The sequence below is a fragment of the Phoenix dactylifera genome, chromosome 8, assembly GCF_051530095.1.
Source record: "Phoenix dactylifera cultivar Ajwa chromosome 8, Ajwa_hap1_PhDact_Kaust_v1.1, whole genome shotgun sequence".
Classification (NCBI taxonomy): domain Eukaryota; kingdom Viridiplantae; phylum Streptophyta; class Magnoliopsida; order Arecales; family Arecaceae; genus Phoenix; species Phoenix dactylifera.
In genome coordinates this window covers 20,114,520-20,138,033 of record NC_143197.1, presented here as the reverse complement: position 1 = coordinate 20,138,033, position 23,514 = coordinate 20,114,520, and the positions used below count along the sequence as shown (strand labels likewise).

The 23,514-nt window shown below is 38.2% G+C and overlaps 1 protein-coding gene across 1 annotated transcript; it reads left to right on the top strand.

The window, feature by feature from the left end:
- The first annotated feature begins 5,624 nt into the window (after nucleotides 1-5,624).
- LOC103719361 (organelle RRM domain-containing protein 2, mitochondrial) lies at nucleotides 5,625-22,603 on the top strand. Its single transcript, XM_008808566.5, has 4 exons — nucleotides 5,625-5,801; nucleotides 20,780-20,848; nucleotides 20,927-21,033; nucleotides 22,288-22,603. The coding sequence occupies exons 1-4, from the start codon at nucleotides 5,687-5,689 to the stop codon at nucleotides 22,414-22,416; spliced, it is 420 nt and encodes a 139-aa protein (XP_008806788.1). The 5' UTR covers nucleotides 5,625-5,686; the 3' UTR covers nucleotides 22,417-22,603.
- Nucleotides 22,604-23,514: the final 911 nt, after the last annotated feature.

The window sequence follows — 23,514 nt, the reverse complement described above, 5'->3', positions numbered from 1 at the left end:
CACCCAATCATGGCTCTCTTCTAACCTTTTTCCCATATCATACAAGTCCCTAGGTTTCGTCTTAATAGCAAGAGACCAATTTTTATCTTGTGAGTCTTGCACAAAAAACACTTGTCAAGCTTGAGATGAAAAAACAAATGGATCATCTCTCAATAACATACCAGTATGTATCAACCTTGAAAAATTTATAAGTGTGAATCCATTTATGTCTTACCTCAAACCTCTAGGTGAGTTTATATCCACCCAATCACATCGAAATTTACAAGTTATCATAATGAGCTGTGTCATCAGAATGTATAGATTCCTCAACATGCATGGACTGATCAATAACTGTACGCTCATCTTCTCCTGCAATTCTAATACTATGTCCAAGAGCATCTCTAAGTAAGCTCTCTTATATCATCTTCTTCTACAGAATTTTGTTCCGTGTCGCTGGTTCCAAAATTGAAAGTGTGTTCTAGATAGGAAGGTTCGTTACATGAAGGTGTGAACTCTCCATGAAGTACCTATTCAGTATAACCCTTTAAAAAACCATTCCATACCAAATGTTCTTCAACAATTTTTGGATCAAGAGTAGAACCATTTACACATTTTTGACATGGACATAAAATCTTCCCGTTCATATTAGATTTCTCAAAAGCAAACTTAATGAAATTATGAACTCTATCCAAATATTCGGCACTAAATCTCAACTTATTTATCCAACTTTTGTCCATTCTATTAGAATACCGATTGAACTACAGTTCATATAAAAAAGATAAACAAAATTAGGGTATGTAGAAGGATGGCCTACATATGTAGAGTATTTGACAAAATTAGGGAATGACAAAGGATGGCCTACATAATTCTCTGATTCCATATAAGGGAGATGAAACCAAATGAACAAAGGTATATCGAAATAATCTAGTATTTGACAACCAGTGTTTTCATCAACGCTGGATTCATAATAGAAAGTGTTTTGCTCTTTGAAGAAGATTCAATACTAGGATTCAACTAAAGGTGGTGTATTTCTGTAAATGACAGTTATATTTCTAGGTTCAATAATAAAATGACATGACAAGATTTGATATAAAATGGATAAGTGACAAAAGTGATAGATATTCTGCTAACTTTTCTCTTGGAGTTACTAAGTGAATTGAAGGACTGCCCACATAGTTAGGTTTCGCTTAATCCCCACCCAACTGGGGCTTTCCAAAAAGGTAGAATCTTTGCCCATTCAATCCAGCAAATGCATTAAATTTATTAAATTTTTTAAATAAATATTCTAAAAGTTATTCATATTCTAGAACCTAAAAAGGAAATGGCACAAATGGCTTTCTTGATTCCGACCCTCAGTCCACAACCACCTCCCTCCCTCCCTCATCCCATCCCTGATGCCACCCTCTTCCTGCCCAACACTCTTCCCATAATCTTCAATTCCTCTCACTCCTTACCTTCATTCAAACCTAGCACACCCTCTTCCTCTCACAGCCTCTCAACTTCCTCACTCAGTCCATTCAAACACAATACAACCACCTCCATTCATTCCCAGTAATCTTAACATGTTGGCTTTTGAAGGAATTTAGAAAGTCAGGAAGTAATGTTCCCCCCCTCAGACATACACTTACAAAATTCCATTCTGAAAGTGTGTCTGCATTTGATTTATTCTTACCTTTTTGCATTTGATTTATTCTTACCTTTTTTTCATGGAGAGAAATAATAGTCATATATCAGCTGAAACCAGCATATACTTATCGAATTATAACCAACAACAAATAAATCAGATATGGAATCACAGCAATTCATACTTTGTTACATGCGCAATCACAAGCCTATATAATAATTTGGGCTCCATAAACTTTTTTTTTTTGTAAACATTCCATAAACTGGTTCACTCAAGCATGTTGCTTCACATGTAGGTCATCACTTGGTTTGGACGTTGGAACGAGAAGTGGGCCATCCTCACGGGACCGACAGAGGTCCAAACGAAGCAGGAAGCAGAGTCACGGGAGGATTTTACGCCAACAAAAGATTAAAATTTAAAAGATTTTACGTCAACAAATCACGCAGATTTGAACAAATCATTCTATATTCCATATTGAACCAAAAGCAATTGATGATGCATAGTACAATACCTCGGGCGGAGGCGGGCCTGGATCGATCGGGACTTGAGGCTGATTGGTCGACGCCGGAGAGGAGGGAGGAGGAGAAGATCCTCGGACGGAGGCGAAGCTCGATCAAGGCTTGAGGGAAAGAGAACAAATTAAAGAAGGAAAAAAAACCCATGAACACTCGAAGAAGAGGAGGAGGAGAAGGAGGAGAACAAGCAAGACGGAGGGAGAGGAGGGAGGAGGAGAAAACTACCTTGGGCGAAGCAGGTTGGGGTCGGTTGGTCGACGCCGGAGAGGAGGGAGGAGGAGAGGAGGTAGGAGTCAGACGGTCTGTGCCGGAGAGGAGGAAGATGGGGGCTAAAGCAGCGCTGGAGAGGAGGAAGATGAAGGCTAGGGCATTGCCGGAGAGGAGAATGAGGGGGCTCAGGAGTAGCTAGGGCAAGTATGCGGGCTCGGGGTCAGCCGCTGGGTTTTAAGGGGGCTTCGGCGACGCTTATAAGCGTTGTTTTAGCATTTCGATGAACCACGCTTATACGCGTCGTCTTAGGTTAAAAACAACGACGCTTTAAATCGTCGTTTGGCTTTACGTCTACGACGATACTTTTAAATGTCGTCCACTGCTCCAAACTGCCAACGCTCATTTAAAACATCGGCAAAATTTAGTGCGGGAGCAGAATTTACCGACATTTTTTTCCTAACGCCGGCATTTAAGCATCGGCTTTTCTTTCTTTTACTGTAGTGTCACTAGATTAGATCTATCCATACCAAAGTATTCAAGTTCTTTCTTTATGTGCTTTTTTTGGGATAAGTACAATTAACTTGCTCGCGGATCTCTATTGATCTCATCTCTAAAATCTTCTTTGCCACACCCCAGTCCATTTCAAATTCACCACTCAACCAAATTTTCAACTTATTGATATCAAATTTATCCTCAGCTGCAATCAGTATATCATCAATATACAACAGCAAATACATATAGGAATCGTCTAAAAATTTTCTATAATAAACACAACTATTATAGTGATTTTTAGCATAACCATTATCAACTATAAAAGTATCAAATCTCCTGCATCAGTGCCAAGGTGACTGCTTCAAACAATATAGAGATTTCTTCAGTAGGCAAATAAGATTTTCTTTACCCAGAACATGAGACCTCTCTAGCTATCACATGTAGATTTGTTCTTCTAACTCACAATGTAAAAAGGCAATTTTGACATCAAAGTACTCCATCTCTAAATCAAATGCGCAAACGGTGGCAAGTAGTTTACATATGGATAAAATCTGAGACTGTGCCAGCTGTTGAGCTCTGAGTAACCATCTGTCTTTTCAACAATTCAACCAAAGTTATAGATCTTTTCCCAAAACCCCCCTCAAGAAAGGGTCAATGGAAGAACATGCTAGCTAGCGGGCAATGATGAGGGGAGAGAGGTAGGAGAACAGGAACTTATTAAAATAATAATAATAATAATTTAAAAAAAAACTCAAGAATCATGTGGAGAGGAGTGATAGGTGAGAAGTGCATCACATAATTCCTTCTTCTTTTGAACATGAATTTTTCTTCTCAAAAAAATTGCTTCTTTTTTGACTAGTATGAGGTAACCTTTCTAGGTGTTGTACAATCACTTACTGCTTCATCTTTCTCTAATGAGTCTCTGATGTAGCATCGATCCTAATGGACTTTTTTAATCCATATTCTGTATGTCTCCCCACAAGTATGCACTATACAGTATGTTGGCTGCTTCATGAGAATCCAATACCCTTTACAGTTAAATGTACACAGAGGCTCATTCTTTTAATTTGCTCTAAGGACTAGAAGTAAAGAACCAACTGAATCAATAGTCTTTTGCTGAAATATTCCTCCCCATTGTCCCTTTTTCCCCTGAAGGCCCAACAGAAGTGCTCTAGCTTCTGCTTCAAGGACAGTTGGGGATTTACAATTTGACAACAAATATAAAGCACTCTGCTTTGGTAATTTCTAAAAGCACTCCATTGCCTGCACTATTTTAGCTATAAATGAACGTATCATTTCATATCGTGTAGTTTTGAGTCCACTAGTTTGCAAGTCATACAATCAGTTGATGATTTTTCTCTTAAAAAAAAATCTACGTGTTTTCCCCGATTATTGGTCAAGCTGAAACTCTTCAAGTATAAAGTCATTTATGATGTCCCTTACTATTAAAACATTTTCTTAAGAAAAATGATAGGTGGCTGGTCCATCATTATTTCATTAAGACTACGAAATGAAAATGATGCAAAGCCAGTAAGACTTGAAACAAACTAGGAAAACAAAGTTCTCTTGCCAATTCAGTATTCTTGACCTATAATATCTTTTTATTATCAAAAAAAGACCCACAATATCTTTTTTTTTATTTTCTTTGTTCTGATATGCGGATGATTTCCTATTCTTTTTAGTCAAACAATCAAGTACTATTTTTATGATTCTAAACCCATGAGTCACAGTCTTATTCAAGAAAACTTGATAATTAAACTTGCAACAACCCAACATTAAATACAAGCAAATCTTGTCGCCACATATAAGTTATGATAGAGCATTTAAAGGGACATGATAAGCTGCTAGCTTATCATGACCATATACCTTCACCCGGATTTGGAGGATAGCTCATTATGCATAGGCTTTTCTATTAAAAAAGATAAAAAAATATATATTAAATCAATGTGTTGGACTTGAGCTGTGCCTGGGTGCCTGGGCTAACTTGATCCGACCTAGTTTGATTTTGAAAGGTGGAAGAGAGCGAGTCATCCAATGTTGATAAATTCCCTCTCCCCTCTTTTTTATAAAAATTGCAGACTTCTTCCTCTTCTAGCAAGTTTGATTTCAAGATTTTAATTTGAGAAAAGAGAGAGATAGAGGATGTGGACGCGGCAGGAATAGAACCAGGGGGAGGACGCGAATAAAAAAGGAGTTCGGCTATGAGGATCAGAAGAATCGAAGTGGATGGAGATAGTCTAACTAAGGATCGAGTAGAGGAAGACGTCAGTCTTTCAGTTGTAGATGATCTTTTCAAGATTTTAATTTGAGAAAAGAGAGAGGTAACAGCAAAAAAACCGCCCCTCTTCTCCGCCATCTATTCTTACAATGATATTTGTGCTGCGAGACTATGGTTTTTCTTGAAATGTGAAATGTGAAATGTCAAGAGTCAATTTTGATTTTACTAGAAATTTTTTTGATTTTACTTAGAATAAGACTTCTAAATTTGGCCCATATTTGATCTTTATTTATATAATGAAGACCTTCCTATGCTTATTTTTAAAGCTTATTTTCATCTAGGTTTATTTTGGTTGGAGTATGATTTTTGCTTGCAAAAATATGAAATTCTGAGTCGGATTTGGAGTTTGGACTGAATCCGGATCCGCCGCCCTTGTGGTGCCATTCTGGGCAAGAGGGGCATTTTCGTCATCCAAAACGTTAAACCCTAAAGCAAAACCATCAGAATAGGGATATTTTCGTAATTTGACCTTTGAGAGGGGAAAAATTTCGCTGCAGCTGGAGTCTTCCTATAAAGGAGGCGGAAGCTTCCTCGATAACATTTCCAGCCTTTCCACCCAGCGAGCGAGCGAGCGAGCGAGCGAGAACAATGGCGGCGGTGAGGGCTGGCTTCCGGCGGCTGTTCTCTGTCTCCGCCTTCTCTCCTCCTCCTGCCGCCGCGCCCCGTCCTGCGGCCGAGCCCTCCACCAATCTCTTCGTCTCCGGTGAGTCCTAAATCCGAAGTTCTGTCTTTCCATGTGGTTCGTGTTTCGGTTCTAGGGTTTTTATACACCCAGCTTCCACTGTTATTAGATTTAGAAATATTTAGGTTTGTGATCAATGTTAGAAAAATTGAACTTTTATTGAACTCTTCTTGGAGTTTAGTTTTTCTTCTTCTTTTTGTATTGCTCTTGATAGATGTTAGTTTCTTCTCTCTTTTTTCCCCTTTGCTTGAAGAAACCAGAATAATATTGCTTTTTTGGTGGAGGGCGGGGGGAATCGTCTGCTTTTGTTGGGAATTTTTGTAAAAGAAAAATAGAATCTGGGAAAGAGTAATTCTTTCACTAGACTGTATCCTTTGAAATGATTAAGTAATATTGATGCATAGATTTTTCTCGTTTGGGGAAAGATCAGTGGTGCCATTGCCAGACCATAGTGTGGATTTAAGGGGTGCCGAGTTGAAGTTAGGTTGACAGTTGGAAGAAGTAAATGTATCTAATTGAAAAAAGGATTAGTTGTTTAATAATTCAGTACTCAACAGATGTACACGTAAAATGAGTATTTCCGTCGATACAATAAAGTTGATTGTTGAATGTTCTGATCTGCCTAATAGTTAAAAATGATAGTATCATACTCGCTGTCCTGGCTTGGCTGCACATAGCAGGAGATCTATGATGGTCTGAGTCTGTGGTAATTCATTGTCTCTCCCAAGAAGAAGATGAGCAGGATGCAAAATTATTTGATTATGATTGTCATGTTAGTTCCTCCAAAAAGATGGTCATGTTAGATGCTTGTATAAGGTCGCATAGCTATTTGTACAATCATGGTAATAAGTGTTGTAACTAACAAATATTGGGGTTATAAGTTGTCAAATCAAGGCCGCCATTGTGGGATAGTTGCAAAAAGCAGAAGTAATTAAATGTTTGGCAAGAAAAGGATAGCTAGTGCAGAAGCAAACTTGCATACAGATGGTGTTCCCTAGAGAAGTAACAGGAAATTCAGGTTGCCATTTTCAAATGCCCATATTACTATCCTTCAAGTTCTTTTGTCAAGCTTTTGGCTTTGGCATGCTTCATCTGTTCAATCAGGGGACCTTTCTAACCTTTGATTTGGGAGCTAGCCCAAAATCGGTGAACCATGTAAATATTTATTTGTTTTCACTCTATTTATATTTTATTTTTCTATAATTTTCTTGATGTGCATGAGTTCATGGAACTAGAGCGCAGCCTCATGCTTGGTTTTATTTGAGGTTATTTCAGTGCTTTTGCATAACGAAGTAGTATCTACCCTGGGTTTGCTATAGTTGATCATCTAAAATATCTATATAGATGTACAGTGCCAAGTTTGAGGTGCAGAAATATGATGTGAAGAACAATTTGTCCTCAAGCAATTGGGGTTTATGATTTAGTTTAATACAACTTACATGAAGAGGCTCATTTCTGTTTATTGCAAGGAATAGATTGACTGCGATTTTAGAACTATAATATATTCATCTATGTTTTGTTTTTGAACTCCTACAGATCTTTATAGAGAATTAGTGTTGAAGCTTCTATCTTTACATGAATTTCGCAACAATTAGTCAAAAATTATGTAAGATATGAGGTTGGAAGTTTCTCATGTTCAACCATTTGCGGCACCATATACAAAGGCTCCTTTGCATTTATCATATATGGACACGGATCCCAACATGCATTGTTCAAAACAATCCTCTTGCTTTATTTTCGTGGAGGCTTCTCAAAGCTATTAGGTGCATGGCAAACCATGTCATGCTTGGCTTTAGTAGCTCCCCATGTAGATGTTGCCTTATCAATGTATATATACTTTAAAATAAGTTGCCCCTTCTCAGCATCTAATTTCTCCTGATAGGTCCCCAGTATATTTCATCATCAAAACAATGCAATGGGCTGCATATGATGTCCAATAAATATGTGGCATGTCCTCCATGAGATTCTCATCTACTTTCTTGTATTGAGGACCACTACCTGTCACCATCTAGATGACGTATTGCTGCCCAACATCCACAGTCACCTTTATTAGACCCAAGATTTGGTTAGAATCCTGATCTGGTTGGATCCATCAATTGACGTTTGAAAGGATGCCCATCGTAATACACTAGGAATCTGATGATCCTCTTAGTCAGCCCGGACCATCCATCACACAAGTGTCACACATATAACTGAGATTGCTGCTTATATTTGTAAATCCACTTCCTTAGACCCTCAACCTCTTACCTTCAAATATGGCCCATATATCTCATACAGAGTGGGAGGCTCAATACTCAGACCTTGCTTCTACACTTTGGTGATCATGTTCAAAAAAAAACTAATAGCCATGGTTCAAGCTAATATCTGATTGTAGTGGAACCACCTGGTTGTGGCGGACCTTATTTCATGTTTCTTAGCCTTCTTGAAATACACAAAATAGGGATTTGATTCCTCTGCCTCTACCTCTGTGGCCTCCACTGGATGCACCGGACCCTCCATCTCCCCTATAATGCAAAGGCCCAAACAATCCATGATGCTTCATGGCCTCCTCGTATCCCGCATCTCAATAGCTTCCATATCATCTGGATTATATTACTCACTCCACTGCCTTCATCATCCTTGCCACACTGATCATTGATATGGGCTGCGCTGCAACCTTGTTGAGAGCTTGTTCATATTTGTCCACTTGCTTTGCTTCCTTTGGACTTTACAAGTGGTTCCTCTTTGCCCGTCTGACCTCCCCAAGTACCTTGGTATACTTCTACACATCATTATAGCCACCCGCAAATGCTGCTTCAACCTAGTCACCCACCTCCTTTATTGTCCAAGTCATAAGAAACCATCTACCAACCTACAAACTTATGTGCCTTTTATATCATCTATTCAATTCAAGTTCGCATGATGCATTTTTCACTTTGCTAGAATTGTCATAGTATTCATGATTCATAAGTAAATTTTTATTTAAAAATAATTTTAAAACTATTCTATTTTTGTCGATGAATAAAATGCAAAAGTAGTAGTTTAGAATTGTTCTCATTAATCCATGTTTTTAACAATTAAATCATCTTTTTTAATGTAATTTTCTTAAATAGCTTGAAAATCAAAAAATTATATGTTGACCAATAAAGTACAATATGGCAATTTAAGAACACATCTTGTTAATTATCAATGCATGTTCTATGTGTATTACATTTAACTAACCATTTTTCAAATTTTTAAATGTTTTCACCTTAAAAATAGCCTAAAAGTCATAAAAAGATCCATTAATTACTAAAATGATAATCTTTTAGATTTTTAAGAAGCTTGGGATTTTTTAATTATTTTCATGATAAAAAAATTAATTAAATGATTATAAATATTTTGAAAAAGATATTCCAGTCATAAAAGTTTTAGCATGTGCATACTATGAATGCAAACATGCTACAATCTTTATATATTTTATTTTTAATATTTTAATGCAGAAATATATAATTCATAAAAGTAAAATATTGATCTAAAAAACAAAAATCACCATCTTATAAGGTGCTGCCCACCCTACAACATATTTTAAAATTCAAATAAAACAAAAAAATCAACATGGATTTCTCCCACTTTTTTTTATTTTTACCAACTTTGGGCCAAAAAAATAGAGATTTCAGGGCTTTACCCGAATGGAGTGACCTTCCCTTACTGATCTGCTCGCAGCCCCTCCTCGATGAGAACAAAAAAAAAAAACCCTCCCCTTCTCTTCTTCCTCTCCTCTTCTCCTCTTGCATGTCTACTCTCCCTTCTCCCACTCTCTTTCTTACATTTTGCGGTCAAAAGGGCATCATGAGATGGTTAATGGCATTAGAGAACCCATTTGGCCCCCTTGTTGCCCCCATCCTATTTAAAAAAATTTGAATAGAGCATCCTGGTTGGGATGCTTAGGAATTGGCCTTCAGTATTGATCAGTATATATCTATTTTGGTCGAGAAGATCAATACAAGCATTGTACAAATTTTATTTTTCAGTCGACTTCATCGTCCTTAATATGGAGCCTGTGCCTAACCTCAGGAAACAGATTCCTATGATTCTTGGTCGTCCTTTTTTAGCTACAGCCAATGCGTGTATCAATTGTAGAACTGGGGTGATGGATATATCTTTTGGAAACATGAAGGTCAAGTTAAATGTGTTCTATGCCTCTGATCAACCCGCAAAAAAAGATGAGTGCTTCCTAATAGACAAAATGGATGATCTTGTAGAAGAAGCCCTTTCCTATATTCTGGCAGATGATCCTCTGGAGACTTACTTAGCCCATTTTGACATTGATAACTTTGATGTAGACACGACCATAGAAGTCAACTCTCTGCTTGACAATCAGTCTCCCAAAAATTTTCTTCCTTGGAGAACCCGACATGAACCTCTTCCTACCCTTTCTAGTGCGCCACTTTGTCCCTCTATCGAATCCCCTCCCAAACTTGTGTTAAAGCCATTTTCGGCAATGCTTAGGTACGCTTTTCTAGGACCAGAAGATATCCTGCCTGTAATCATCGCGGCTGACCTGTTTGACAAATAAAAAAGTCAACTTTTGTGCATGCTCGGAGAGCACAAACATGCAATTGGATGATCCGTAGCCGATCTGAAGGAGATTGATCCCTCTATTTGCATGCATCGAATTCACCTCGAAGAAGATGCAAAACCTATCCGTAAAATGCAAAGGAGACTCAATCCTCACATGGAGGTAGTCAAGAAAGTAGTGAAGTTGCTAGATGCCAGAATCATTTATCCTATCTCTGATAGTAACTGGGTGAGTCCTACTCAAGTGGTACCAAAGAAGTCGGGCATTACTGTAGTTGAAAATGCGGAAGGAGAGTTGATGCCAACACGCACAACCACTGGATGACGTGTTTGCATTGACTATAGGAAGCTAAATTCCATGACTAGGAAGAACATTTTCTTTGCCCTTTATTGATCAAATATTGAAAAGGTTAGTCGATTAGGATTTCTACTGTTTCTTAAATGGTTATTCTGGATATAACCAAGTGCCTGTTTATCCCGATGATCAAGAGAAAACCACCTTCACATGTCCATTTGGGACGTTTGCGTATAGGAGAATGCCATTTGGACTATGCAATGCACCCGCGAAATTTTAACGATGTACGATGGCTATTTTTTTTGACATGGTAGAGAAATTTTTGGAGGTATTCATGGACGATTTCTCAGTTTTTGGTCCCTCATTTGATGATTATCTCAGTAATTTGGCCATGATTTTGAAAAGATGTAAGAAGACCAATCTAGTGCTAAGATGGGAAAAGAGCCATTTTATGGTTCAAGAGGAAATAGTCTTAGGACACATTGTGTCCAAAAGAGGTATTGAGGTAGATAAAGCCAAAGTTGATCTTATTGCTAATCTTCCTCCATCCAAATTTGTGAAAGAAATCCATTCTTTCCTAGGCCATGCTGGTTTTTACTGTCGCTTCATTAAAGACTTCAGCAAGATTTCTAGGCCCTTGTGCAATCTCTTTGCTAAGGATACATCCTTTGTCTTTGATGAAGCATGTGAGGAGGCCTTTGAAAAGCTTCGATCTAAGTTGTCCACAGCACCTGTCATACAACTTCTCAATTGGGCTCTTCCATTTGAACTTATGTGTAATGCTTCTGATTATACCATTGGGGCGGTCTTAGGACAACGGCAAATAGGTTACCTTATGTCATCTACTACGCTAGTAAGGTACTCTCAGATGCATAATTGAACTACACCACTACTGAAAAAAAATTACTAGCTGTAGTATTTGCTCTGGACAAGTTTCGGTCCTATCTTTTAGGGTCCAAGGTTATTATATTCACTGATCATGCTACTCTTCGGTACCTTCTTTCAAAGAAGGACACCAAGCCTTGCCTAATTCGATGGATCCTATTGTTACAGAAATTTGATCTAGAAATTCGTGATAAGAAAGGTGCAACAAATGTTGTAGCGGATCATTTGTCTAGAATTCTTCTTGAGCCTTCTTATAACACTTCACCCCTTTATAACTTCTTTTCAGATGAACAATTGTTTGAGGTACAATAAGTGAAGACACCTTGGTTTGCTAACATAGTGAACTACCTTGCTGTATGACAAATTTTCGATCATTGGTCCAAGCAGGACAAGGACCGATTCTTTTCGCAAGTCAAGTTCTACTTTTGGGACGACCCAAATTTGTTTAAGTACTATCCCGATCAAGTAATCCTTCAATGTGTGCCTGAATGTGAATTTCAGAGTATTCTTACTTTTTGCCATTTCCAAGCCTGTGGGGGGCATTTTAGGGGTAGAAAAATCGTAGCTAAAGTCTTACAAAGTTGGTTTTATTGGCCCTCATTGTTCAAAGATGCTCACAACTTTTGCCAGACTTGTGAGCGGTGCCAGCGGATTGGTACAATGTCCCGTAGAGATATAATGCCACTTAACCCCATTTTAATTATAGAAATTTTTGATGTTTGGGGTATTGACTTCATGGGTCCTTTTTCGTGTTCTTTTGGTTTTGAGTACATTCTTGTCGGGGTTGACTATGTCTCGAAGTGGGTAGAAGCAGTGGCCACTAAGATTAATAACCACAAGGTTGTGGTCAAGTTCTTAAAAGAAAATATATTTAGTCACTTTGGCACACCCCGAGCTATCATTAGTGACGGGGGATCTCATTTCTGCAATCAATCTTTTGAGGCTTTGGTTTGCAAATATTCAATCACTCACACAGTTGCCATCTCTTACCATTCCCAAATAAGCGGGCAAGTTGAAGTTTTAAATAGGAAGATAAAACACATCTTAGAGAAAACAATACGTCTCGATAGGAAAGATTAGTCTCAGATTAAATGATTCTCTCTAAACTTACCATACTGCCTATAAGACTTCTATTGGCATGTCTCCTTACCGACTGGTTTTTGGTAAAGCTTGCCACTTACCTGTAGAACTTGAGCATAGAGAACTTCGATATGGCAGCAGCTGGTTCTAACTGGAAACTCCAACTCAGCAAGCTTGAAGAGTTACGCAATGAGGTATATGAAAATGCCAAAATTTACAAGACAAGGACTAAGGCTTTTCATGACAAATTCATTAACCGTAAGTCTTTCGAGCCTAATCAAAAGGTTTAGCTATTCAATTCCAAGTTGTCTCTTTCTTGGTAAACTTCACTCTAGGTGGGATGGTCCCTTTTTAGTTAGAAAGATTTTTCCTCATGGTGTGGTAGAAATTCAAAACCTCAGTGATGGCCGTGTCTTCAACATCAATGGCCAAAGGTTGAAACCTTATATGGAATGTGTTGCAGAAGGGCAGTTGATCGAATCCTTTGATTTGATGGATCCTATTTATCGGAATAATTAAGGATGCGCTGCGTCTGGCTGAAGACGTTAAACTTAGCGCTTGTTGGGAGGCAACCCAATTCTCATAGGTCATTTTTGCACATTTTTCTGTTGCATTTTTTAATTTCTTAACAAGGACTTTCATATTGCCGATACACCTAAGGTATAATGCTCTTCCATATGCATCGCATAGTTTTTTTTTTTAAAAAAAAAATGAGGACAATGGATATAGGTTGGGAGGTATGGGGTTGGAATTTTTGATTTTTGATTTTTCATTCTAAAAGAAGTTTTTCTTTAATAAAAAAATGAATGAAAGTCTAATTTCTGTGCATTAGTGCTAAAATGATAACACAAAGTATATAAAATCTAAAAAGCCCAATGACTATCGGATGTAAGACAATTTGAGTTCTTTTTATTAAAAGTTCTTTTAGTGAGTTAAAATAATTTTTACTCTGAAATTTCACAACACACATGGCCTGCACTTCTAAGGGTTAGGTTCAACCATGGTCTGCCGTACCGGTCGGTACGGATCGGTACCGGCCAGTACATACCGGTACCGGACCCTACCGGTATGTACAGCTATATATTTTGGTACCGAACCGTACCGACCCGTCTAATTCATTTTTATCCTAAAAAAAAGAAGAGTGGATTTAGTCAGGTACATCGAAAAGGGCTACCTATTGTCAAAGGTTAGTGGGCTTGTGATGAGGAACCCTAGCATAGGTCCGTAGGGGAGTCTTGATGCCCAACACCTTACGCCAACTGGTGTGGGAGTTGTTGACTGAATGCTCGCTACACGGAGGAATCATCACAAGAGTAAAAGTGCACAATATATAAAAAAAAGAGAAAAAAAAGAAGAACGAGAAAAAAGAATATGTATATTGACCTTAAAAAGACGATAGTGTGAAAGCTGCCATTGTAAAAATTCGAGTAAACTGGAATATTACAGATAAAGCCCATGAGGTATTAAAGTAAATATCCACAACTCTCAAAATCCTGTAAGATAGGATGATTTTGAATCAGTGATTAGGTTCTATCCGCAAATTCTTGGAAACTACTAGCTTTAGCAGTATTTTGGAGATCCGAAGCCTTAGTTTGTGTATGGTCCAAATTTCACGGAGCCCTCAAGTATAAATAAGTCTGACAACTTCCTAAGGGAAACTTAATGACTTCAACTTGAATTGCATTCTGATCTAGGATTTGGGCGGACTTAGTAATTAAAACTTTGTGTACTTTTGAAATTTGTCATTCATGCATTTGAAATTAGATTTTATGAAAAGATAAAATAAATTCTTTGGGTAGAGATAGAAGTTTGCGGGTATCTTCGCTGGAAACCCTCACGAGACAAAACTCGTCCACTAGAGCCACCTAAGGGTTTAAAGCCTTATTGCATACGGTAAATGCAATCGCGATTCCTGTGAAAGTGAGCAAATTTTTTTTTTTTAAGTTTCTATTTTTAGTTTGCTCGAGGAGCAGCAAAATGTAGGTTGGGGGTGCGATAAGTGCTAAATAATGCGTAAATTAATCCCTTTCTCATAGCACTTATCATTATTTTCATGCACATATTTTATAAATTTAACTATGAAAAGATGTGTTCTCTTTCACCATTGCATTTTAATAAATTATTAGAAGTGATTCGAATTTGATTTTTTTTTGTCATATTGGTCGAATCTAATGTGTGTAGGTCAAGTCGAACCCATTCCATCTTAGGCTAAGACCAAGTCCAAAGTGAAAGGAGAACCAAGTCTAAGACTCCATTCTCATCATGGACTCTTGGAGGCGTGCATGATCAAATTAAGAAAAGGTGGAGGCGAGATCCCATCTCTAAAAACGTAATAGCCAGATTTGGAAATTATCAGCCTGTGCAAGTATTGGTATGCTGCCCGTAACTTTTGACATACATCTCTAATTAAGCTGAAATTGGATTCGTTGGAAAGTTAATTTAAAAAGGAACAACAGTGTATCTCATGAGTATTTCAAAATTCGGACGTTTACTGGGTCAAAAGTGGACCGCAATTAGAGACGCGAAATCAGAGGCGGATTCTGGGGTGATTCTATTTCAAATCACTCTGTTTCGTGGATACATTATTCTCCTTTTATGAAGGACAAGGGAGCCACACCCCACATCCTTCCTCAGAGCCCTAGCAGCCAAATTAGGTGTGGACTCTTCTGATTTTTGTCCAAATCAAGCCGTGATCTCCAAAAGATGCTATGCTGATTTTTCTCTCGAGAAATCAGTTGATTTCTTTCGACATCGGGCCAACCCCCTCCTTATAAATTGAGGGGCGCAGAAGCAAGAAGGAGACGTCAGAGGCATGAAACACATTTAACTTGACCTTCATGTTTTCAAAAGATATATTCATCATCCCAGCTCTACAATTGATACATGCATTGGCTGTAGCTAAATAGGGACGACCAAGGATCATAGGGATCTGTTTCCTAAGGTTACGCACAGGCTCCATATCAAGAACGATGAAATCGACTGAAAAATAAAATTTATCCATCTTGAATAGAATGTCTTCAATTATCCCTCGTGCTATCTTCACAGATCTATCAGCTAATTACAGAGACACCGAAGTGGGCTTCAATTCATCTAATCCAAATTTCTCATAAACCGAGCAAGAAAGAAGATTCACACTTGCTCCTAAATCTAAGAATGCTCGATCAATAGAATTATCTCCTACCACACAAGAGATGGTGGGAGCACCAAGATCCTTGAACTTAGGACGGCTTGTGTTGGAGAATGGAACTCACTTGTTCAATTAGGAGGACCTTTTTAGGCACGCGTTCTAGATTTTTGCTTTTGGGTACAAAGGTCCTTGAGAAATTTAGCATAGGATGGGACTTGTTTGATGGCATTAAGGAGCGGGAGGTTGATTTTGACTTGTTTGAAAACCTCCATTATTTCTAGTGAAGTTTCTTTCATGCCAAAGGGAGAACGTTCATTTAGACATTGAGGGAAAGAGGCCTTCGGTGTATAAGGTGTGGCCGAAAATGGACTAGATGAAGAAGTATTTGGATTCTCTTTCGACACATTCATACCCTTGTCTTCACTTTTCTTATGCTTTCTTTCCCCAACCTTATTATTCACTACACTTCTGCTTCTTAGGGTAGTCATGGCGTTAGCTTGCTCATGATGAATATCATTTGGGTGAGTCTCTTGAGCCATGTACTGTACCCTAGGATTACTCACTAGTTGGCTTGGAAGTTTTCCTTCCTCTCTCCTATTCAGTGCATTAGCTAGTTACACCATTTGGATTTCTAGTTTGGCAATAAATTGAGTATGAGAGTGCAACAATTGTGTATTGGCTTCTAGTCCTTGAAGGGCGGTCAACACTTTCTCCTCAAAAGCCGTATCTCTTTGGGGTGGTGGAGGGGCATGTTGAAATTGTGGATAGTGAGTAGGACGGTAGGGATTGATATTCGGGAAGGACTGAAAATTTTGGGAATGAGGTTGGAAAGTACTGGAAGTATGCTGCTTCCAAGAGAAATTTGGATGGTTGCGCCATCCCGAGTTATAAGTGTTGGAATATGGTTCATTACCCAGTCTGGATTATGCTTAGGCGGCATTAACATGTTTTTGCACAAATTTAGAAAATTGGGATGCTGAAGGGTACTCATAAACGGGATGGGCTAGGCTAGAACAGAGGGCACACACTTGTGCTTGGAAAAAATTTGTAAACTGTCCTCCAGACATTAATTGGTCCATTAAGGAAGGTTGTTCCCTTATTCCCTCAAAGATAGAGCTAAGCAGTGGCTCAATTCATTGGAAGCCAATTCTATTCTTTCATGGGCCTAAATGCAACACAAATTTCTGAAGAAATACTTTTCCATAGGAAGAATGAACCAATTTAGGCGTGCTATCATGAGCTTCTCCCAATCTGATGATGGGGAAGAATTTCATGAAACTTGGAAGAAATTTAGAGATCTACTTCGAAAATGCCCGCATTATCAAATACCCAAATAGTAATTAGTGCAATGCTTTTATGACGGGTTGTCTGAACGATACCGTCAAATGGTTGATGCTTCTTGTAGAGAAACTTTCATGCTTAAGAGTGAGCATGAGGCATGGCAATTGTTTGAAAATCTTAATGAAAATTTTCTCCACCATTCTTCCTCCTCTTGTCAAGCACCCCCGAGTTTCCAAGAAAAAGGGACTATGTATGAAGTTAGCCACTCCATAGGTCTGTTTGACAAAGTGGATGCACTATCCCGCAAGATGGACCAATTAATGTCTGGAGGACAGTTTACAAATTTTTCCCAAGCACAAGTGTGTGCTCTTTGGTCTAGCCTGGCCCACACCGTTTATGAGTCCCCTTTGGCATCCCAATTTTTTGAATTTGTGCAAGAACATGTTAATGCTGCCCAAGCACAGTCCGGACCGGGTAATGACCCATATTCCAACACTTCTAATCCGGGATGGCGCAACCAACAAAATTCTTTTAGAAGCAGCATATTTTCAGTACTTCCCAACCTCATTTCCAAAATTTTCAGTCCTTCCAGAATGTTCATCCCTACCGTCCTTCTACTCACTATCCACAATTTCAACATACCCTCCACCACCCCAAAGAGATACGGCTTTTGAGGAGAAAGTGTTGACCGCCCTTCAAGGACTAGATGCCAATATACAATTGTTGTACTCTCATACTCAATATATTGCCAAACAAGAAACCCAAATGAGGCAACTAGCTAATGCACTAAATAGGAGAGAGAAAGGAAAGCTTCCAAGCCAACCAATGAGTAATCCTAGGGGGCAATATATGGCTCAAGAGACTCACCCAAATGATATTCATCATGAGCAAGCTAACGCCATGACTACCCTAAGAAGCGGACGTGTAGTGAATAATGAGGTTGGAAAAAGAAAGCATAAGGAAAGTGAAGACAAGGGTATGAATGTGTCTAAAGAGAATCCAAACCCTTCTTCTTCATCTAGTCTATTTTCGGCCACACCTGATACACTGAAGGCCCCTTTCCCTCAATGTCTAAATGAACCTTCTCCCTTTGGCACGAAAGGAACTTCACTAGAAGAAATAATGGAGGTTTTTAAACAAGTCAAAATCAACCTCCCGTTCCTTGATGCATAAAACAAGTCCCGTCCTATGCTAAAATTTCTTAAGGACCTTTGTACCCAAAAGAGAAAATCTAGGACACATGTGCCTAAAATGGTCCTCCTAACTAAACAAGTGAGCTCCATTCTCCAACACAAAATTCTTTCTAAGTTCAAGAATCCTGGTTCTCCCACCATCTCTTGTGTGGTAGGAGATAATTCTATTGATCGAGCACTCTTAGATTTAGAGGCAAGTGTGAATCTTCTTCCTTGGTTTATGAGAAATTTGGATTTGGTGAATTGAAGCTTACTTCAGTGTCTCTGCAATTGGCTGATAGATCTATGAAGAAACCACGAGGGACAATTGAAGACATTCTAGTCAAGGTGGACAAATTTTATTTTTCAGTCGATTTCATCGTCCTTGATATGGAGGAACTTCACTAGAAGAAATAATGGAGGTTTTTAAACAATTCAAAATCAACCTCTCGTTCCTTAATGCATAAAACAAGTCCCGTCCTATGCTAAATTTCTCAAGGACCTTTGTACCCAAAAGAGAAAATCTAGGACACATGTGCCTAAAATGGTCCTCCTAACTGAACAAGTGAGCTCCATTATCCAACACAAAATTCCTTCTAAGTTCAAGGATCCTGGTTCTCCCACCATCTCTTGTGTGGTAGGAGACAATTCTATTGATCGAGCACTCTTAGATTTAGAGGCAAATGTGAATCTTCTTCATTGGTTTATGAGAAATTTGGATTTGGTGAATTGAAGCTTACTTCAGTGTCTCTGCAATTGGCTGATAGATCTGTGAAGAAACCACAAGGGACAATTGAAGACATTCTAGTCAAGGTGGACAAATTTTATTTTCCAGTCGATTTCATCGTCCTTGATATGGAGGAACTTCACTAGAAGAAATAGTGGAGGTTTTTAAACAAGTCAAAATCAACCTCTCGTTCCTTGATGCATAAAACAAGTCCCGTCCTATGCTAAATTTCTCAAGGATCTTTGTACCCAAAAGAGAAAATCTAGGACACATGTGCCTAAAATGGTCCTCCTAACTGAACAAGTGAGCTCCATTATCCAACACAAAATTCCTTCTAAGTTCAAGGATTCTGGTTCTCCCACCATCTCTTATGTGGTAGGAGACAATTCTATTGATCGAGCACTCTTAGATTTAGAGGCAAGTGTGAATCTTCTTCCTTGGTTTATGAGAAATTTGGATTTGGTGAATTGAAGCTTACTTCAGTGTCTCTGCAATTAGCTGATAGATCTGTGAAGAAACCACGAGGGACAATTGAAGACATTCTAGTCAAGGTGGACAAATTTTATTTTCCAGTCGATTTCATCGTCCTTGATATGGAGCATGTGCCTAACCTTAGGAAACAGATCCTTATAATCCTTGGTCGTCCCTTTTTAGCTACAGCCAATGCGTGTATCAATTGTAGAACTAGGGTGATAGATATATCTTTTGGAAACATGAAGGTCAAGTTAAATGTGTTTCATGCCTCTGACGTCCCCTTCTTGCTTCTGCGCCCCTCAATTTATAGGGAGGGTGTTGGCCCGGTGTGGAAAGAAATCAACTAATTTCTCGAGAGAAAAATCAGCACAGCATCTTTTGGAGATCACTGCTTGATTTGGATAAAAATCAGAAGAGTCCATGCCTAATTTGGCTGCTAGGGCTCTGAGGAAGGATGTGGGGGGTGGCTCCCTCGTCTCTCACAAAAAGAGAATAATGTATCCACGAAGCAGAGTTTGATTTGGAATAGAATCACCCCAGAATCCGCCCCTGATTTCATCTCTGATTGCGGTCCACTTTTGACCCATTAAATGTCCGAATTTTGAAATCCTCGTGGGATACACTTTTGTTTCTTTTTAAGTTAACTTTCCAACGGATTCAATTTCAGCTTAATCAGAGATGTATGTCAAAAGTTACGGGGAGCATACCAACACTTGCACAGGCTGATAATTTCCAAATCTGGATATTACATTTTTAGAGATGGGATCTCGCCTCCACCTTTTCTTAATTTGATCATGCACGCCTCCAAGAGTCCATGATGAGAAGGGAGTCTTAGAGTTGGTCCTCCTTTCACCTTGGACTTAGTCTTAGCCTAAGATGGAATGGGTTCGACTCGACCTGCACACATTAGATTCAACCAATATGACAAAAAAAATCAATCAAACTCGAATCACTTCTGATAATTTATTAAAATGCAATAGTGAAGGGGAACACATCTTTTCATAGTTAAATTTACAAAATATGTGCATGAAAATAATGATAAGTGCTATGAGAAAGGGGTTAATTTACGCATTATTTAGCACTTATCAACTGGGCCCTTCCCAATTCCAGAATCCTATTGGGGTGGTATGTTATTGGTGGTGTCGGCTCATTCTGCTGGTTTTTAACCATGGTTTGATACATTGCATGCTTTGAATGTGTGGTAGGCAGCCATGAGTACCAAAAACATCTGTCTAGATTTCTAGACATCCAAGGTTGATGACAATGATACTTTAGCTATGAGAATTATCTGTCTTTGAGTTGCTCTATGGGTGTGCATGGCTTTTTATTTTTTTTTATTATTAAGTCCATTATTATCTATATATGTCACTGCAGTAAGATTCTATTGGCTAACCTCATGACTTTTCTATTCTGACACAGGGCTTAGCAAGCGTACTACATCAGAGGGACTTAGGGAAGCTTTTTCAAAGTTTGGTCAAGTGATCCATGGTATTTTTTTCTTCTCAAAGCCTTCTATGAGAGGCCACATCCACAAGATACTAACTCTAACTTACGTGCATTTTACAGCGAGGGTTGTGACTGATCGTGTATCAGGATATTCTAAAGGTTTTGGTTTTGTAAGATACACAACAGTAGAAGAAGCAGCGGAAGGTATAAAAGGCATGGATGGCAAGGTAAGTTGGTCATTCTTTATAGCCTTCTGAATTGTGTATGCATTAGAATGGTGCATTTTACTTCATGACGGGACCTTAAATGGTTCAGATTCAGGTTGGATCCATATTCTATTCGTATCCTAACTCGATAAGAAAAATCAAATTCGGATTTGGGTTCGGAACGTCAAAATGAGTAGGCTTTGAACATGCATCTGAACTCAATTAACAAACGGATTTGAGTTCGTCGGAGATTCAATTCAGTACATGATATTAGCGGGTCAACTAGTCAATGGTTCACATATCCAAAATGGAAAGGACTGTTATCCCAATAGTCCATATATAGTGAATCTTCGGTAGATTGGAAGAGGAAAGGAGCACAACGTGGGAGGTGAATGATTGGTTTTGGGGGGAAAAATTCAAACCACTATGAAGCAGATTTAAATTTCTATTTATATTTAGTTTGGTTGAGAGTTAATGAAAATTTAAGTGTCAGTTGGGATTTTGGAACTTAATCAAAATTTAAGTGTCAATTGGGATTTTGGAACTAAAATAGCAGGGACGAGAGTTAAGGAGAGCATGCATGATAAAAAGGTGTAAATCCAAACATGAAAAAAAGGAATTAATGCCAGTCATCTAGTCAATTCTCTTTATATTCTTCTGTTTATATGTACCGCACCTACGTCGTTTGTGTATATTTATTTGGTATTTCAAGTTTTTGGATTCAAACATGGCTATGTTGATCCAATAAGAAATTCGATCCTGTAGACAGGATCAGACTTTTATTCGATAAGGTTAGTGAAAACTTAATTTGGATCCATACCCAATTATTATAAAATAACTGAGTGGGATTGTTAAATTTTTCGGGTATCATTTACACCTGTGTGGAAATCAATCTGCTGGATTTTCTAGAGGGGAGCCTCAACCTCATGTAAATATCAAGCTGTTTCGAGGCATTTGTGTACTACACAATAAAGATAACAATTTCTGTTTTTTAAAACCACATTGTTAGTGATCTTCACTGCATAAATGATTCACATAAGGGACATCTGGACCAGGTTTTGGGAAATTCAATTTATGGATCCTGATAACCTTGTTTTATGCTTTCCTGTATGTTCTGAACGCCTCAACGTTTGTGACTTTAAATGCTGGGATTCAGTTTCATCAAGATTTCTCTGTTGTTTTTTTCTATAGATTATGATTCAGATAGACCAAGACGACTTAACCCATGTACTTCCTCCGTATTTTATTGTTTTAACACAACTATTTTTCATGCAGTTTCTGGATGGTTGGGTTATTTTTGCCGAGTATGCTAGACCAAGACCGCCCCCACAAGGACAACCACAGCCTCAAACACCACCACCACAACCACCTCAGATGGCGGAGTCTCCGTATGGCTATCAGTAGAAATTTGAAGACATTCAAAGATGTTGATACTTATGGGATTTTTCAAATGTTTTAATGACTGTTGAACATTTTATTTGTCTCTTGAATGTACTGATCATCATTTAATAGGAACCATGATCAATTAATGATGTAACAGGGGTATGATGAACGTATAAAAGACTAATCTTATATACCTATAATTTTGTCATAGACTTGCTTCTCTATGTGCCAAAAATGGAACATGAAGAATCAGCATAAAACTTTTTATGGGTCCGCCATAAGGTATTCTATATTGTCGTTTGCTTCAGGCTTTACTCTTTTGTATTCTTGTAGCATGTCTCATGATTCAATGATCTCTTTGGGCGTTCTGCCAATATAGGAAAAATAATGATGAGAAAAAAGCTGATTGGTTAGTAACGTAGAAGGCATGGCAATTTTTTGAAGCGACCCCCTTTCTCTCCTAAAATTCACATCATGCGGGCAAGCGGTGATATATTTTTGCACAGTTTTTTTTTCCTTTTTTCTTGTTAAAGACACCCATTTAATATGAACCGTCACTCCGCTCTTTCTCCATCGGACGATGAACCTTCTGCGGTGGTGGCTAGTTTGTAGCGCTGATAAATATCCACTGCCATTAATCCTCGTCTTGTACAAGATTTCTCCTGATATGTTTTTCTTTGGTTTACACTGAGATTTTGAACAAGGAATTACCATCTTTCAACCAAAGCATGATCAAAGTAGAATTTACAAGCGGAATTATTTGGTTACCTGCTTAGAAGATTGATATTTTAAGAGCTTGCAGTCACCAATTATTCACACAGAAGGAAAATGTAAATATACGATGTACAATAATACATATACAATGCTTCTCCATTCAAATTTTATACTTCCACCTTGCTAATAGTAAATTTCAAAGATAAATCACTAAGAATTAAGACTAAAGCCAAATATTTTTTAAAAAATCATGTAATTAAAATTTTCTACAGATTAATTATTTCATCATTTTTTTTATTAAGTGGTGCAATGAAAAGAATGCAAGGAGAACCCTGGCGTCAATCTTCAACAAATTTCTTACGTAAACTGGCTTTAAGCTCCGAGGGTATCTCTGGAATGAGGGAC

What these genes read in the sequence shown, in the direction of transcription:
- LOC103719361 (XM_008808566.5), top strand. Translation starts at nt 5,687, where the DNA reads ATGGCGGCGGTGAGGGCTGGCTTCCGGCGGCTGTTCTCTGTCTCCGCC. An exon ending in CACCAATCTCTTCGTCTCCG is followed by an intron (nt 5,802 to 20,779) that starts GTGAGTCCTAAA and finishes ATTCTGACACAG; the next exon opens with GGCTTAGCAAGCGTACTACA. An exon ending in TAAAAGGCATGGATGGCAAG is followed by an intron (nt 21,034 to 22,287) that starts GTAAGTTGGTCA and finishes TTTTTCATGCAG; the next exon opens with TTTCTGGATGGTTGGGTTAT.